This window comes from Microtus oregoni, unplaced genomic scaffold (genome assembly GCF_018167655.1).
Source record: "Microtus oregoni isolate MIOR12 unplaced genomic scaffold, Mior012 000033F_ref0000390, whole genome shotgun sequence".
Taxonomy (NCBI): Eukaryota; Metazoa; Chordata; class Mammalia; order Rodentia; family Cricetidae; genus Microtus; species Microtus oregoni.
This window is the reverse complement of record NW_024543092.1, coordinates 3,238,809-3,254,691: the sequence shown is the minus strand read 5'-3', so window position 1 is coordinate 3,254,691 and position 15,883 is coordinate 3,238,809. Positions and strand designations below refer to the sequence as shown.

Below are 15,883 nucleotides of genomic sequence, written 5' to 3'. Positions count from 1 at the left end.
TTGGTTTAGTATTTATAGTAGCAATGGCATTTTTGTTTATATTCTTGTTTTGAAGAATGACAAATGAAACAAAATATTTCTCCTAAAATGCCTAGTTAATTGTCAACTGGTTTTTCTTCAACAGTTGAACGACACTAAACCATTGGAAACAAAACTTCAAAATATTTCTTTGCATTTTTGACCTACACTTGTAAAAGCTATAAAGAGTAACATTTTTAAAGAATTAGTTAATGCTTTAAATATTCATATAAAACACAAACTAGTAAGAAGTATATATATTTGAAACCAAATAGGCATGAGCTCAGATCTCATTGCTATCACCATAGCTAAGTGATTTTTGAGGGAGAGTATATGCTTTCTGAGCCTTGGTTTCTTCATTTATAAATGAGATAATTGTTCATAGTGCCACTGTGAAAAATTACAGATGCAGTCCCTGTAGAATGCCTAGCACACAAAGGTCTGAAGAAACAAAAGCAATGAGATATAAGTAGGAGAGAATTGTTAAAACATACAGTACTCAATTAATTCTTCAATATATCAAGCACAAGTTGATCCTAGCATATAAAAGGCATCTGGGTAAACAGCTTAAAACTGAAAGGCTGATATTTTGCAAAGGACCTTAACATTTTTTATGGTCATAAACGCACACACATATATATGTATATATAATATATATTTCTAATATATATATTAGAAATAGGGTAGTGTGTGCAAACACAAAAAAATAGAAGAGCTAAATAAGTTTGCTTGGGGAGTTTGGAAATGATTCATAAGACAATAAATAATTGACCTTCTGGATGCGCAGAAGTGTGGTGGTTTGAATAAGGACGGCTCCCATGGGCTCAGATATTTAAATACTTAGTCACCAGGACACACAACTATTTGAAATGATTTTAAGGATTAGGAGGTGAAGGTGTGGCCTTGTTGGAGGAAGTGTATCACTGGGGGTAGGCTTTGAGGTTTCAAAAGTCCAGGCCAGTGCCCCTCCATCTTGCTGCTTGCTGATAAGGACACAGGAATCTTAGCTACTTCTCCAGCACCATATCTGTCTGTTTGCCTCAGTGCTCCATACCATGATGATAACGGACTTAGCCTCTGAAACTGCAAACAAACAACCAATTAAATGCTTTATCCTACAATAATTGCCTTGGCAAATGGATGGAATTAGAAAAAAAAAAGTCATCCTGAGTGAGGTAACCCCAACTCAAAAAAAGGATGAATATGGCTTATATGCACTCATATGTAGACAATAGCTCACAAGTAAATGATAACCAATCTATGGTTCGTAGACACAGAGAGGCTAACTATAAAGGAAAAGACTGGGGGACACATGGATCTCCCTGGGAGGGGGAAATAGAATACCTTTGTAAGTGGATTAGAGAATGGGAATGGGAGGATAAGATGAGGGAGGGAGGGAAGATAGGGTTGAGGGAGGGAATGTGGAAAGCATTGAGGGGCGGTACCGAAATCTAATGAAATGCAATCATCCTGAAATATCTGAAAGCAATTACAATGATGGGCCCAAATGATGGGAGACACAGAGTCCCAACTGGCCATTTCTTGCTGCCAAATAAAGCTTCCAGTGCAGAGATTGGGTTATACTCGATTGAATTTTTGGCCAAAGAGTGAAGGTGTTGTGGGAGCTGCGGGTTGCATTCAGGAACCCCAAAAGACCATCTCACATTTAGGCAAGTTCAGCAGTCCTCTCTCTGTGGATTCTTTGTGTCAGTTGCCCACGTCTGGGGGCCAATCTGTAATCTGCATAATAACCAGGCTAGCTTAATATAAAACAGCAAATTTTAATGAAGGGATATCTTACAACACCAGCCATCCAGCGATGAGCAGGAAATACAAAAAAAAGAGACCAGCGGGGCTCAAGCTTGCCAGATTTATATGTAAACATTAGCCCGAGGCAAACACACCCCCTAATGGGCTGGGCTTAAAAAAAAGGGGGGGGGGATTAACTGGTTTGATGGGATGATTGGTATTTGTGAATTACTGTTTTTAGAAAATTGTATTGGTACTGTTTCTTGTATATTGATATACTGAATATTAAATGTGAATGTTCCTACCTCTATGTTTGTATGATTATAACTTTGTCTATATTGTATGGATACATCTACCATATTACAATGTACATTTCTACCTCTGATATTATTTAATAACATTGTTTACATTTGATATATAATGACATTGTTTACAGTTGAAGATAATTTGTCTTCATATATTACACAGTTGTTTATTCTCTTAGTCTTCAAGTTAGATAGGTATTGAGAATTAATCAGGTCTTTTAGATACATAGAGATTATATTTAGTATAGATAGTATAATCTTCAGCCTCTTCGAAGAGCTGTAAAAATAGCCTTTAATCTAACCTAGAATTCTGTGCCAACGAGACACAATTACTCCTTTTCTTGGGCTTTTTTCTTTCTCTTGATGGTTTTTGTTTTAACTTACTATATTTTATATGTTACATTTTGTTATTATTTCTTAAAAGCATGTTCTTTTCTAATGAGAGTCATAAAGTGGATGGGATCTGTGTGGGAAGGAAGGTAGGGAAGAGCTGGGAGGAGTAGAAGGAAGAGAAAGTGTAATCAGGATATATTGTAAATCTATTTTCAATAAAAGGGGGCGGGTAGAGTTGCCATGGTCACGGTGTCCCTTCATATCAATAAGAACCCTGAGTAAAGTTCTTAAGTAAGACTCTTATCAGTAGAGAACATGAGGGGATATGGGCAGGAAATGACGAAGACTAACAAGACCCAGCTTTTATGTAGGAAATTAGATCAACAGGCTAATTTTTCAACAGCTCTAACTTCATCAAAGAAAATTCCAGTTGTCTGACACACGACTTTTGATGGGTCGCCTATAAGAAAGAATGGATCAGAGCGCCTCTGTACAGTAACATTGGTTAGAACATGTGCTTTGTTTGAAATGTCCCACCACTGAGGGCAGACGAGAAACCACAGAAAGAGCTGTTACTCTGAATCTAAGACTCATGATTTCTAGCTCTTGCTTCCCCATAATTTCTGTGATGGGTTGCCCTTTCCAATGGGAACACCCTGGGATTATTCTAAAAATCACCTTCCGTTAATAACAAAACTGTGCTCAATTTTAGAAGCTGAAAAGAGGATATGCAACTTCTTTCTAGAAAATATAACCCTCAAACCTTGTAAAGTGGTGAACGAACCGTCCAAAGTGTTTGAATGGAAACAAAAGAGATCAACGGGCCACAGCTAAAGTGCCAGCGAAAACTGGGCGGGAAAGAGGGAAAACATCTCAGGCAAAACTCCCGTCGAGTCTACTGCTAATTACATCCACAATGGTGGATGGAGAAATGACTCAGCAGTTAGGAGTGCTTACTGCCTATAGAGACTCTGGGTTGGGTTCCTATTGCCCACATTATGTGGTTTACAACTTCCTATAATTCCAGTTCCAAGTATCCAACACCCTCTTCTGGCCTCCAAAGGCTCCTGCATACATGAGGTTCACATAAACTTAATGCAAGCACCCACACATGATAATGAATATATATACTTTAATTTATATATATGTAAACACCAACACACACACACATATATATATATATATATATAATTTAAGTTTTAAAAGAAACATAAACTCCTCAAACGTCTATCACAGGTCATCGAGGAATAAAACACTCTTGCCATGTGTCTGGGAAAACTGCCCAAGTGCAACAGCTACTTCTAACACAGTTCCTCTGTAGCAAGGTGGGGGAGGAACCTAGTCGCCATGGTTGTATAGGTAGAAATGGATCCTTGAGATAGGATGACAAACTTCTAATGGCACAGAAATCATACTCATCCAGGAATGAGCTCGTTGTATGATTTAACAAACCCCTGGCACCTCTTAAAAATGGATTCATCAACCACACAGTTTACACAATGACTCAAGGCCACAGAAAGAAATCCTATTTACTATCAGTATTCTTCTGTTACTGTAATCGTCCAAGATTTCACTGATACTTAGGTCCCTGTGGGATGAAGTTCGAATTAGTGAACAGTTCTTTAGTAGACTTTCATTTCATCAAAGGTAACTATTTATTTTAATCCACTTACCATTCCGTGGTTCAGCCACCCTGGGATAAAGTTGTCCAGCAATTTTGGGTATATCATCTCTCTGTCATAGGCATAGATGGTCCAGAACACAGCGACAACAAACTGGAAGGGAAAGGAAATCTGGTTCAAGTTCATCTTTTACATCACATAACTGGTTGGTTATTTGTTTTAAAAACCCAAGAGTTTTGGAATTTATGCTGTCAGAAGCAAATCAATGATTGACTAGCAAAACAGTTCCCACTTCACTCTGTAGTGTTAGTGTTAACCACAGGGTTGTCAAGTCCCCTCTCTGGTCTCCAACTATGTTCTTTCAGGCAGAGGAACCTGCCTGAAAGGGAGAGAGAAACAAAGTGTTGTTAGGAAGAACGCCATCTTGGGGCTAATTGTGCCAGTCTGATCCCTCTCCATGGGGTTTATACATTCACTTTGGGATATTGGCAAAGAGGTCCCATTCCCCAATAGGAAGAGCACACATCCCAAACAACGCTATGCCTGTCTTCCTTGATCAGGTCACGTGGTTTTGTGTTTGCTTCTCACCAGTACCAGCACTGAACCCTCTGCCAACCACATGTCTTTTGGTCACATTTAAGAGAAATGCATTAGTGCATACAGCCTAAGCCAAGGCACAGAGACACTGGGAAGTAGAGTGGGTGAAGGGGAAAAGGAAGATTCTGAATTCCTTTGGAGTAACTTAACTTTGAAGTTTGTCTGAATTACAGAAGTTTCTTTGGGCCCATAGCAGCACGGTAATCCAGAGAGAGTATTTAGTTGATTTATTATTTCACCATTCTTCAAATGAACAGTGAGAAATAAAGTTCAGATTAAAATAAAGCAATGGAAGGCCCATGGTCTTAGCCATCCGTAGAGAGATTAACAGATAATTTTTTGTAAATTATACACACAGACGTATAGAGAGTGATTTTTAAAACAATGCAGAATGAATATAAATAATTTTGTTTCAGTTTTTATAATTTTATAGTTATAGCTTATCTGTGCTCCTTTAATGCAAATAGTAAATATTTTAATTCTACTTTAAATAAGATTTTAGGTTATACTTGGTAGCTCAAGACTAGTAATCAAAAGGTCCCAAAATTCTTTCCCAACTCTGTTTGTTTTAAAATCTGGGTAGTTTTCTCCTTTGAAACCTAAGGTTTTACAGATATTTATTATTTTATAAAATGTAAAGATTATTACAGAAGGTTAATTATTACGGAAGGTGACTAAATCTCTGTACATTATTTTAGAACCAGAGACATCCCCCACAGTTATTTACACCTTGCTTAAATGAACAATAATTTTACTATCTGCTTTCAAATGTATAACAGTAAAACAAAATAGAAAATTAATTCTTAGCTCAAGGAAAATTATGTTAACGCTTCAAGTACAATGAGTAATTTTTAACTTATCCATGATTTTGATTCAAATGGATTGGATATTCATAATAATTATACAAAGTAGATATTTGGTAGTTATTTTGAACTTTTTAAGTGACTTATTTATTTTCTATTTTATGTGTACTGATATTTTGCCTGTGAGCATTTCTGTGTAAAAGTGTCAGATCTCCTGGAACTAGTGTTACAGGCAGTGGTGAGCTACCATGTGGGCACTGGGGATTGAACCCAGGTCCTTTGGAAGAGCAACCAGTGCTCATAACTACTGAACTCTCTCTGTGCTTACTGTTTTAAAATTTTATTACATTACCTGTCAACATTATCACCTTAAAGTAGACAGGAATAGAGATTGTTTTGTTTATTCATGCTGCAAATGGAGAAACCAATATTTTCATTTTTGCTTTAATGGTATTTACTAGTATATAAGATTTGACATATCATACACGGAATGGACTCCCATAATAAACATTAGTTCTGATCTCATTAATTCTGCAAATAATGTAAGAGAATCTGCAAAACAATTACATTACCTCTTTATTATGAATAAAGAATGCTAAGGAAAATAGATAGATAGATAGATAGATAGATAGATAGATAGATAGATAGATAGATATTCCTGTAACAACAGTAAAAAGTAGGTCATTTCTCCCCCAAATGATCTTCAAATTAGTAGTCTAGATAGTTTGGTAATGTAAGGTCCAGACTGTAAGAACAAGGTGATCCTGGGAGCAGGGAGGAACAGTGGAAAAGGAATCCTATTTATAGCTGGGTTGGGAGTGATGGGAGAAGACTAAGAAGTCTTTTAAAAATGGGTGGGGTGGGGATCTAGGGAGGCGGGTAGAAGTCCAAATAGATGGATGATAGAATAAATGAGAAATAAAGCCCACAAGACAAATGAGTAGCTGCAAACGAATCCCCTTCTCTACTGCAACAGGGTGTGGCCTGATCGAGAATGGCGATGATCTGAGGCCCCGGGAGTGGATGGTGTGTGAGGATGTTGGCCACTGAGAACATGGAAAAGGAAGACTCTGATGGCGACCAGGGCTCCCCTGAGACTTGATGACATGTTTTTCTAGTAGAAGCAACCAGGATATTTCCCAGGGCTGTGAGGTCTATGAGAAAGAATTCAGAGGGAGGATGCCAGGGGTTTCACATTGCTGCAAGTTAGATGGCTGAGAAGATCTGAGATGAAGAAGCTGTGAGAACAGGGATATCCTTTCATGACCAACCAGCTTTTCGAATCTGCTACCTGGGGAGTGAAAGTTGCCAATAAGTTACGTGAGAGGCCTTATATAAAACCATTTTCAAAACCAGACTCTCAATGAAAGACAGAACTTTTCTATTTTCACTTCATTCTTTCTGTGTATATTTAACAACTGAGTGGAAAAAAGAATCCAAATATGGTTGATTTAATGCCTCAGTGCCAGGGATGTAGTACCAGGTCTACAGCCATGCTACTCCTAAACCTAGGCACATGCTTTGCAGTCTGGATATTCAGTGTGGTCCATGAATCAACAGCACCCACATTCAATCTGCCAGACATGTGAGCCCTAGGTCTCACCCTACAGTAATCTGATCCTATATTTTAATAAGATCTTGAGGATGTTCCTGCTTTTAGAGCCATCTCCTACCACCGTGTGTTTCCTGCCTTCCTGTCAGAGTGTTATCTCAGGTCCTACAGCTTCTTATTCAGAACCTCCATCATCTCTTTCTGGGCACACCCAGGTGACATCATTCAGGGGAATCCCTGCCCTAATTCACAAATATATCCCAGGCTTCTTTCTCTAGTCCAGTAATTCATAATAAGTAATTTATATTAAATAATGGTTTCTTAGTTACTTTTCTCATGGCTCTGATAAAATACTCCAGGAAATGAAAGTATTTGTTTTGGGCCACACTGGGAGGTTATGGTTCATCATAGTGGTCATACTGGTGAGGTCACTGTAGCAGTAGAAGCTTGAAGCAGATGTTCACACTTGCTCCACAGTCAAGAGCTCCTCCACCCCAAGGAGCAGCGAATATCACGGAAGTTGAGACATAGAGTATATAAGAGGATGGAGAGAAATGATATGAAATGCTGTCCTCTGCATATGACATATGAGTGTTTAAACACACACACACACACACACACAGGAGCTTGGTTTGCTGCACAAGACTTGTATAATATCAAATCAGTTAAAGTTCTCAATTGGGTCAGCGGAGGGACAGTGGAGGCACTAACTTTGGCTGAGTAGCCATTGGTAGTTGAGGGCAGCTTGGGGAGAGACACTCACTTTCCCTCAGAGGATATGGCAACTAGTATATGTGATTCGCCCATGCAAATACCAGCCACACAGCACTAACAGGACCAAGGAGGAGAATATGAAACTGGGAGAGATCTCTACTACACGGGCCTAGGGAAAGCTAGAGGGGAAGTAGGGGGGCAGATATGATCAAGATACCTTGATCCTATGTATAAAACGTTCAAATAAACACAAAAGCAACGAGCTTGAAAGTCTATGCTCAGCCTACTTTCTCCTTTTTATATTGTCTAGGAGTCCAGGCTAGGGAATGGTGCCACCCCACCATAGGTGGGTTTCCCCACCACAATTGGCCTAATCAAGATAATACCTCACAGGCAGGTCAAGGGGTCCACCTGCCAGATGATTATATATGCCATCAAGTTGACAGCGAGATTACCCATCATGAGTGGTGAAGCCATGCCTACTTCTGTGGGGTAAGGATTTGGGCTAGGTGTAAACACACAGGCATGGAGCCATGTTGAACTAGTGTGAAGCGATTGGTAGAAACCCCTTCAACTCTGCTGAACAGCACAATCTAATCATGAGAATGGAAGTCCTTCATATTACAGACCCTTTTCCAACTCCACAGGAGAAATTACAGAGGTCAAACCAAGGGGCAGAATCCTGGGACCATATTAAAATTCCTTTTACATGTCCCTGCACTGTTCATTGCTTCAGAGTGGTCCTGATGAACTCCAATCCTTTGCATTTCCATTCGAAATGCTAGAATCCCAGGTTGTTAAAATTTTACAGATACCTTGTCAGAATACTCAGTGTTACTGTTTGAGAAATGACGTTCTGGCTACACTGAGATTTCCTACACGTCGCACAGGTTGTCCATGTACTAAGGTTGTCTTTAATTTCTCTCAGAAGTATTTTTAGTTAATAATGTACCGATATTCACAATATTTCCTGAATCTTTATATATATTTGATGTTTTTGGAAGCTACTGTACATTACTACATTTTTGTGTATTCTTTGTTGCTACTTTATAAAAACACAAGTTTTAAATAGTGGCCTTGCTTCGTGTACCTTTACTAAATTTGATTACTAGTTTTAGGAGCAACTATTTTTAAAATTGTTTTGGATGTGTGTGTGTATGTGTATCCAAAGTAACAAAACTCTTTTATGAACTACATGTTTTTGTTCTGTTATTTAAGTCCTCGGCACAAAGTTGAATAGAAGTAATTCACAGTGAAAGCCTTTATCATTTTCTCTGCTGCAGAGAAAACATTCAATTTCTCAACAGTGAAGTTTGACATTAGCTGCAGTTTTTCTTAGATTTTTTTTTTTACAAGTTGAGTAAAATTTCATAGAATTTTACTTGGAAGATAAACACATTTACTGTAAGTGATAATATATTTTAGATGATTTTGTTGCATCCCTTGAGACAACTAGCCTAAGATTTTCTTCCTTATTCTGTCATTCAGTGACCTATTAATTGATCTTGAATGTCAAACAAACAACCCATGGCTGGTTATCTTAAGTTATAGGCATATGTTGTTGGATTCCACTTACTGATGTTTTGTTCAATATTAGGGTTTTATTTTATCTTTATTCATAAAGTATACTAATCTATAAGTTCATTTCCTCAAGGTGTCATCATCTGATTTTTGGTAGGAGGAAAATGAATGGGTTCAAAAGAATAAGTTGGAATTATTTCTTCCCATGTTTTCTAGAGGACTTTTTGCAACAATGGTGTTATTTATTCTTTATCCAAGTGGTAAACATTTCTAGTAAAGCCAGCCTGAGTGAAAATCATGAATTCACTTGTTTTATACAAATGGGACTATTCTGTTTTTTGTTTTTTCCTTGCACTGATTCTTAACCATCTTTGCCCATTAAGGTATTTCTAAACTTTATCATTTTGACTGGAGAATGGTGGGGCTGTGCTATAGATTCAAGAAAGCATGCTACTCCTGAGCTACATCCTCATCTAAGTCTTTATAAAGCTGTTTATATATTTTACCATGGAAATTGCCAAACTGTATAAATTTCCCCCAGTGAGCTGATTGTCACACATTTGCTTGCGCAGCACTACTGGGAGCCACTCTCTGTTTATAGGAAGTGACCATTCAAGATAGGTAGCACTGTGTGGTTCTTGATAGTGAAGGTTGCGATCCCCATCCTACATTGAGGGAACTTATGCAGGTTATTCACAGTGACTTTGAAGAAACTGTGAGTCACCTTGCTAGGTGCCACATTAGAAGGCCAGGAGGCACAGATAACTGAGCAATCAGTCTTCCAAGTGAGTCTTTAGATACAAACACAGCACAGATGGTACGATCTTGGCTTCCTGCACTGATAGTCTGTTGGTGGTATGGTCATCAAAACCCAAAATAACTTTGAACTCTGTTACCAGGGCATGGATAGGAAACGAATAGTTTCCCATGACAATATAAATGATGTAGGAACATTTTGCTATTGCAACCAAGCTCCTTCTCTGGCCAGGCCCAAAAGCCAGCTACCCCACATAGTACACACACTGCTCCTCAGCAGCCAGGATCACAATACTGTACACGAACTGAAAGTGGAAGAGGCACGACTACTTTACAGATCTTCAGAATTCAAAATCAAACACTTGAGTGACAGCTAGCATTAATGTGCCACTTGCAATTGCTAAAAATTAACACCCAAAGAGAACTAGACATAATGCAAGGCCTACATCTCTTTGAAAGAAGTTCCTCATACCAAATTAAGAGAGAGAGCAGAGACTTCAGCTTTAGTTCACTTTAGACAGTTTCTACAGTTGAAGTCATATATTGATTCTCACGCATTGATACTTGGAGACTTCACCAAGAGACATGTCATCAAGACAAAAATGAAACAGAGAAATGCTGTAGATAATTGGTGTTATAAACCAAATTGACCTAACAGATATTTGCAGAACATTTCACCTAAACACAAAAGAATATACCTTCTGATCAACAGCTCATAGAATGTTTACCAAAACTGACCACATACTCAGACATAAGCAAGTCTCAACAGATACGAGAAAACTGACACAGCACCCTGCACCCTATCTGACCACCTCAGATTAAACTGAACATCAACAACAAGAGCTTACAAACTCATGGATACTGAAAGACTTACTACTAAATGGGTCGTTAAAGACTTGCTAGAAATGATTGAGATTAATATGCAACATACCCAAACTTAAGAGACACAATAAAGTTGGTTCTAAGAGGCAAGTTCATAGCACTGAGTGCTGACGTTAAAAAATACTGCAACTTAACAAACTAGTAAGTTTCAGCACACCTGAAAGTTCCAGAAAAAAAAAAAAAAGAGAAATCATACCCAAAAGGAATAGATAGCAAGAAATAGTCAAACTCAGGGCTGCAATCAATGAAAACAAGCAAACAAAGAATCAAGTAAGATTGGCAAACCCTTACCAAATTAACTAAAAGGAAGAAAGAATACACAAACTAACAAAATTAGAAATGAAAAGAGGGATATAACAATAGACACTGAGGAAATCTAAAGAATCATGAGAAAATACTTTAAAGTCCTGTACTACACCGAATTGGAAATCTAAAAGAAATGGATAATTTTCTTGATATATTGGTGTAGGAGGTTCTTCTGTTCATGTGTTGCTTTCATTGGCTAATGAATAAAGAAACCGCTTTAGGCCTGATAGGGCAGAACTTAGGTAGGCAGAAAAGACAGAACTAAATGTTGGGGAAAAAGGCAGAGTGAGAGATGCCATGGATCTTCTGCCTGAGACAGACACTGGTTAGAATTTTGCCAGTAAACCACAGTCACATGGCGATACACAGATTAATTGTAATGGGTTAAGTGAGGATGTAAGAATTAGCCAATAAGAAACTAGAGTTAATGGGCTAAGCAGTGTTTTAATGAATACAGTTTCTGTGTGGTTATTTCGGGTGTAAGCTAGATGGGTGGCCAGATCAAACAAGAGGCCACCTCTCCTTATAAAAATACATACCACTTACCAAAGTTAAATCAAGATCAAATAATGAACTTAAACAGACCTATAACTCCTAGTGAAATAGAAGCAGTGATTAAAAGTCTCCAAATAATACTAATACTAATACCCCCAGCACAAGTGGTTTTAGTGCAAAATTCTATCAAACTTTAAGAGTAGAGTTAATGACAATGCTCCTCAAATCATTTTACAAAACAGAAACACGAAGAATGTTGACAAACTCATTTCATGGGGTTATAGTTACCTGTTATCCAAACCACATAAAGACTCAACAAAGAAAGAGAATTACATACCATTTTTTCTTATGAATATCAATGCAAAAATTCTCAATAAACTACTTGTAAAACAAATCCAAGAATAAAACAAAAGATCATTCACCATGACCAAGTAGGTTTCATCCAAGAGATGCAGGAATTGCTCAAAACACAAAAATCATTGACATTCACCAAATAAATTAGACATTTGACAGAATGACAGAAAATGACAAAGTGACAGAAAACACATTTGACAAAACTCAGACCAACACTATTTCTTGATAAAAGTCCTGGAGATATTAGGGATATGAGTACTTTACCTCAAAACTAGAAAGGTAATTTATATAAACCTCATAGCTAATACTAACTTAAATGGAGAGAAATTCAAAGTGATTTCACTAAAAATCAAGAATATGACAAGGTTGCCGTTTCTCCACACCTAGTCAAAATACTACTTGAAGTCTTGGCCCTACAATAAAATGACTGAAGGAAATCAAGGGCATACAAATTAGAAAGAAGTTTAAGTATCTCCATTTGCAGATGATGTGATAATATATGTGACCTTAAAACTCCACCAGGAAATTCCTACAGCCAATAAACAATTTCAAAAAGTAGCTGCATACAAAATTAACTCACAAAAATCAGTATCCCTTGTATATACAAATGGCAAGTGGACTGAGAAAGAAATCAGGGAAACATCACCTTTCACAATAGCCTCAAATAATATAAAATATCTTGGAATAACAGTAAACAAGCAAGTGAAAGATTATATGACAAAAACTTTGAGACATCAGAAGATATTAGATGATGAAAAGTTCTCCTATACTCATGGATTAATAGGATTAATATAGTAAAAAATGACCATCATACTAAAAGCAACCTACATATTTGATGCAATCACCATCAAAATTCAAACACTTTTCTTCACAGTTCTTGAAAGGACAATCTTGAGTTTCATATGAAAACACACACATATGCACACACACAAGATAGATAAAACAATAACAAAAAACCCACAGGAGGTATCACCATCCCTGATTTCAAGTCATACTACAGAACTATAGTAATAAAACAGCAAGGTACTGGCACAAAAACATATACACTGATTGATAGAATCTAATTGAAGACACAGACACACATTTATACACCTACGGACTCCTGATTTTTGATAAGGAGGTTAAAAATACACACTATGCTTCTCAAACTGGCCAGCTGGCCATTTCTTGTCACCAAAAGAAACTTCTAATACCAACAGTGAGTTACATCTATTTGAGTTGTTGGCCAAAGGGGTCCCATGGTATTCCCAAATAACCTAGACTGTTGTCAAGACTAAAGGTTGCTCTCTACAAACTACTGCTGAAAACAACACTGGAACAACTCAATGTACATAAAGAAATTGTGTTGGTGCCTACATAGAGCCATCATTCCTATGTAGAAGGAGCTGTGGGCTGTGTTCCTGAAGCCCAGCTCCCGGCCGCCTGGCTAGCTTATGCCCCGAAATAACAACACACAAACTCTATTTATTTAAACACTGCTTGGCCCATTAGCTCTAGCCTCTTACTGGCTAACTCTCACATCTTGATTAACCCATATCTATTAATGTGTGTAGCACCATGAGGTGGTGGCTTTGGCTTACCGGGAAGATTCTAGCCTACATCCATCTTGGGAAGGAGCTTCATTGTGTCTACCCTGGAGAGGAGCAGCATGGCATCTGGGTCACTTCCCTTCTTCCCAGCATTCTGTTCTGTCTACTCCACCTACCTAATTTTCTGACCTATCAGACCAAGCAGTTTTCTTTATTGATTAACCAATGAAATAACAGATTGACAAATGACCTTCCCACTATGTTCTAATGTCCTGGATACAGAAAGAGACACTGCACAGTACCAAAGGAGAAATGTAAACACCAATCTAGCCACAAATTCTTTGAAATACAACGGAGTCCTCTTGCAAGATATGCTAGGGCAATGGTGGGACAATGTTTGTGAGAATGACCAACCAATAACTGATTTGTTATAATGTCCTGGATACAGGAAGAGACACTGCACACTACCAAAAGAGAAATGTAAACACCAATCTAGCCACAAATTCTTTGAAATACAATGGAGTCCTACTTGCAAAATATGCTAGGGCAATGGTGGGACAATGTTTGTGAGAATGACCAACTAGTAACTGATTTGACTTAATGCCCACTCCACAAGATAGAGACCGTATCTGACTCTGCTTGAGTGACCAGGAACTTGAGACTAGATAGCTCAAGAATGTAGGGTAAAACCAAATATTACTTTTAAAAAAAATACCAAACAACAACACAAACAAAATATAAGAAAAATATAGCAATAAAATGACTGCTAGTGACATTCTACTGAACTCATAGGTCAATGCCATGCTCCACAATCATCAGAGAAGCTTCATCCTGCAGCAGATGGGAACAAATACAAACACCCACAGCCAGACACTATGCAGAGTGAGAGACTTTGGAACACTCGGATCCAAAAGGGATGTCTCCATCAAATCCCTCCCCTCATGACTCCAGAAATCCTGCAAAAGAGGAGGCAGAAAGAGTATAAGAGCCAGAGGGAATGGAGTACACCAAGAAAATAAAGCCTTCTAAATCAACTTGATGGACACACATAAAACTCACAGCGACCGAGGCAACATGCACAGGGCCTATACAGGTCTTCACAAAATGGGGTCCTAGAGCTGAAAAGAGAAGTGGACACATGCCCCATCTCTAACCCAGAAGCTATCTCCAGTTGATAACCACGTGCCAATGAAAATTCATTTTCCTCCAAGGGAATTTCACGGGGTAAACAAACTATAGCCTGCGCACCCAGCAGTATACGGCTAACAAAAAAAAAAAAAAAAAAAAAAACCTCAATGGCATCTTTGTGTTTTTTTTTGTCTCATAATGTCCTGTCAGAGTTTTCCATTATGTTTTTAATTTAATTTATATGTTTTCTTCTATTCTCACCCTACAGGTCCTTTGTGTATATACTATGGCTTCCAGTTTGTTGTTTTCTGAGATTCCTAAGTGGTTGTAGGAATGAGTCTCTTTTTCTTGTGCCTTCTCTTGGTCTCTTTTCTCTTTTTTGTTTTGTCTAATTCCAATGTGGTTTTTTTTGTTTTATCTTATTATATTTTATTTTATTATCATTCTTTAGAAGCCTGTTTGTTTTCTAATGAGAGATAGAAAGGGAGGGAGCAGATCCAGAGGGGAGGAGAGGTGTCGGCGACAGAAGGCTGTGAGTAGTAGAGAGAAGGAACCATAATCAGGATATATTATGTAAGGAATGATATCTATTTTCAATAAATGGAGAAAAATTATGAATCTATAAAGAATACTGTTATCTTTATCCTATGTACCCTGATCAAATCATTTTAAAGCCAGCATCTTTCTAAGAAAAGTCTCTGAAATATAAGCTGATGTTATAGGTTTTTATTTGTTTCACCATTCTGCTTCCAGCTTTCTGGTAGCTTTCTCACCTATCTGTATTTATTGGCATTGGTCCTTAATTATCTCCAGTGAGTTATGGTAGACTGAAAGCAGACACTTAAGTCACCCACATGGTTTGTTTCCTTTCTTCCTTTCTAACTTCAGCTTTTGATTCTTACACTCCAACTAGCAGTGTGATTCTTCCTAAAACCCACTGAGTTCTTTCTGGCTTCAGGGACCATCATCCCCCTTTTCTACTCTTGGCCAGGAATGTTGCCCGCCCCCCCCCCTCCCCATTTGCTATGGCTGTATCTCCTATTCCTCAGGGTCCAGTTTTAATAGCACCTCTACAGGGAGTTTCCACCACACATTTCACTATGCTGGCGTTTCCTGTCACACACCCTGGTAGAGGACAGCCTCCTATTGTTGTTTTCTGTTGTCTCCAATTGATCACAGCATGGCTCCTCTATAGGAAGCGGAGTGCCAGAGAATGGGA

The 15,883-nt window shown here is 38.0% G+C and overlaps 1 protein-coding gene across 2 annotated transcripts in view; it reads right to left on the bottom strand.

The window, feature by feature from the left end:
- The window catches only part of Aig1 (androgen induced 1), a 227,443-nt gene that overhangs the window by 152,932 nt on the left and 58,628 nt on the right, over positions 1-15,883 (bottom strand). For both annotated transcript variants that reach the window (XM_041680412.1, XM_041680413.1), the window contains exon 3: positions 4,079-4,180. In XM_041680412.1, coding sequence (XP_041536346.1) covers positions 4,079-4,180 — 102 coding nt within the window. The remainder of the gene's footprint in view (positions 1-4,078; positions 4,181-15,883) is intronic.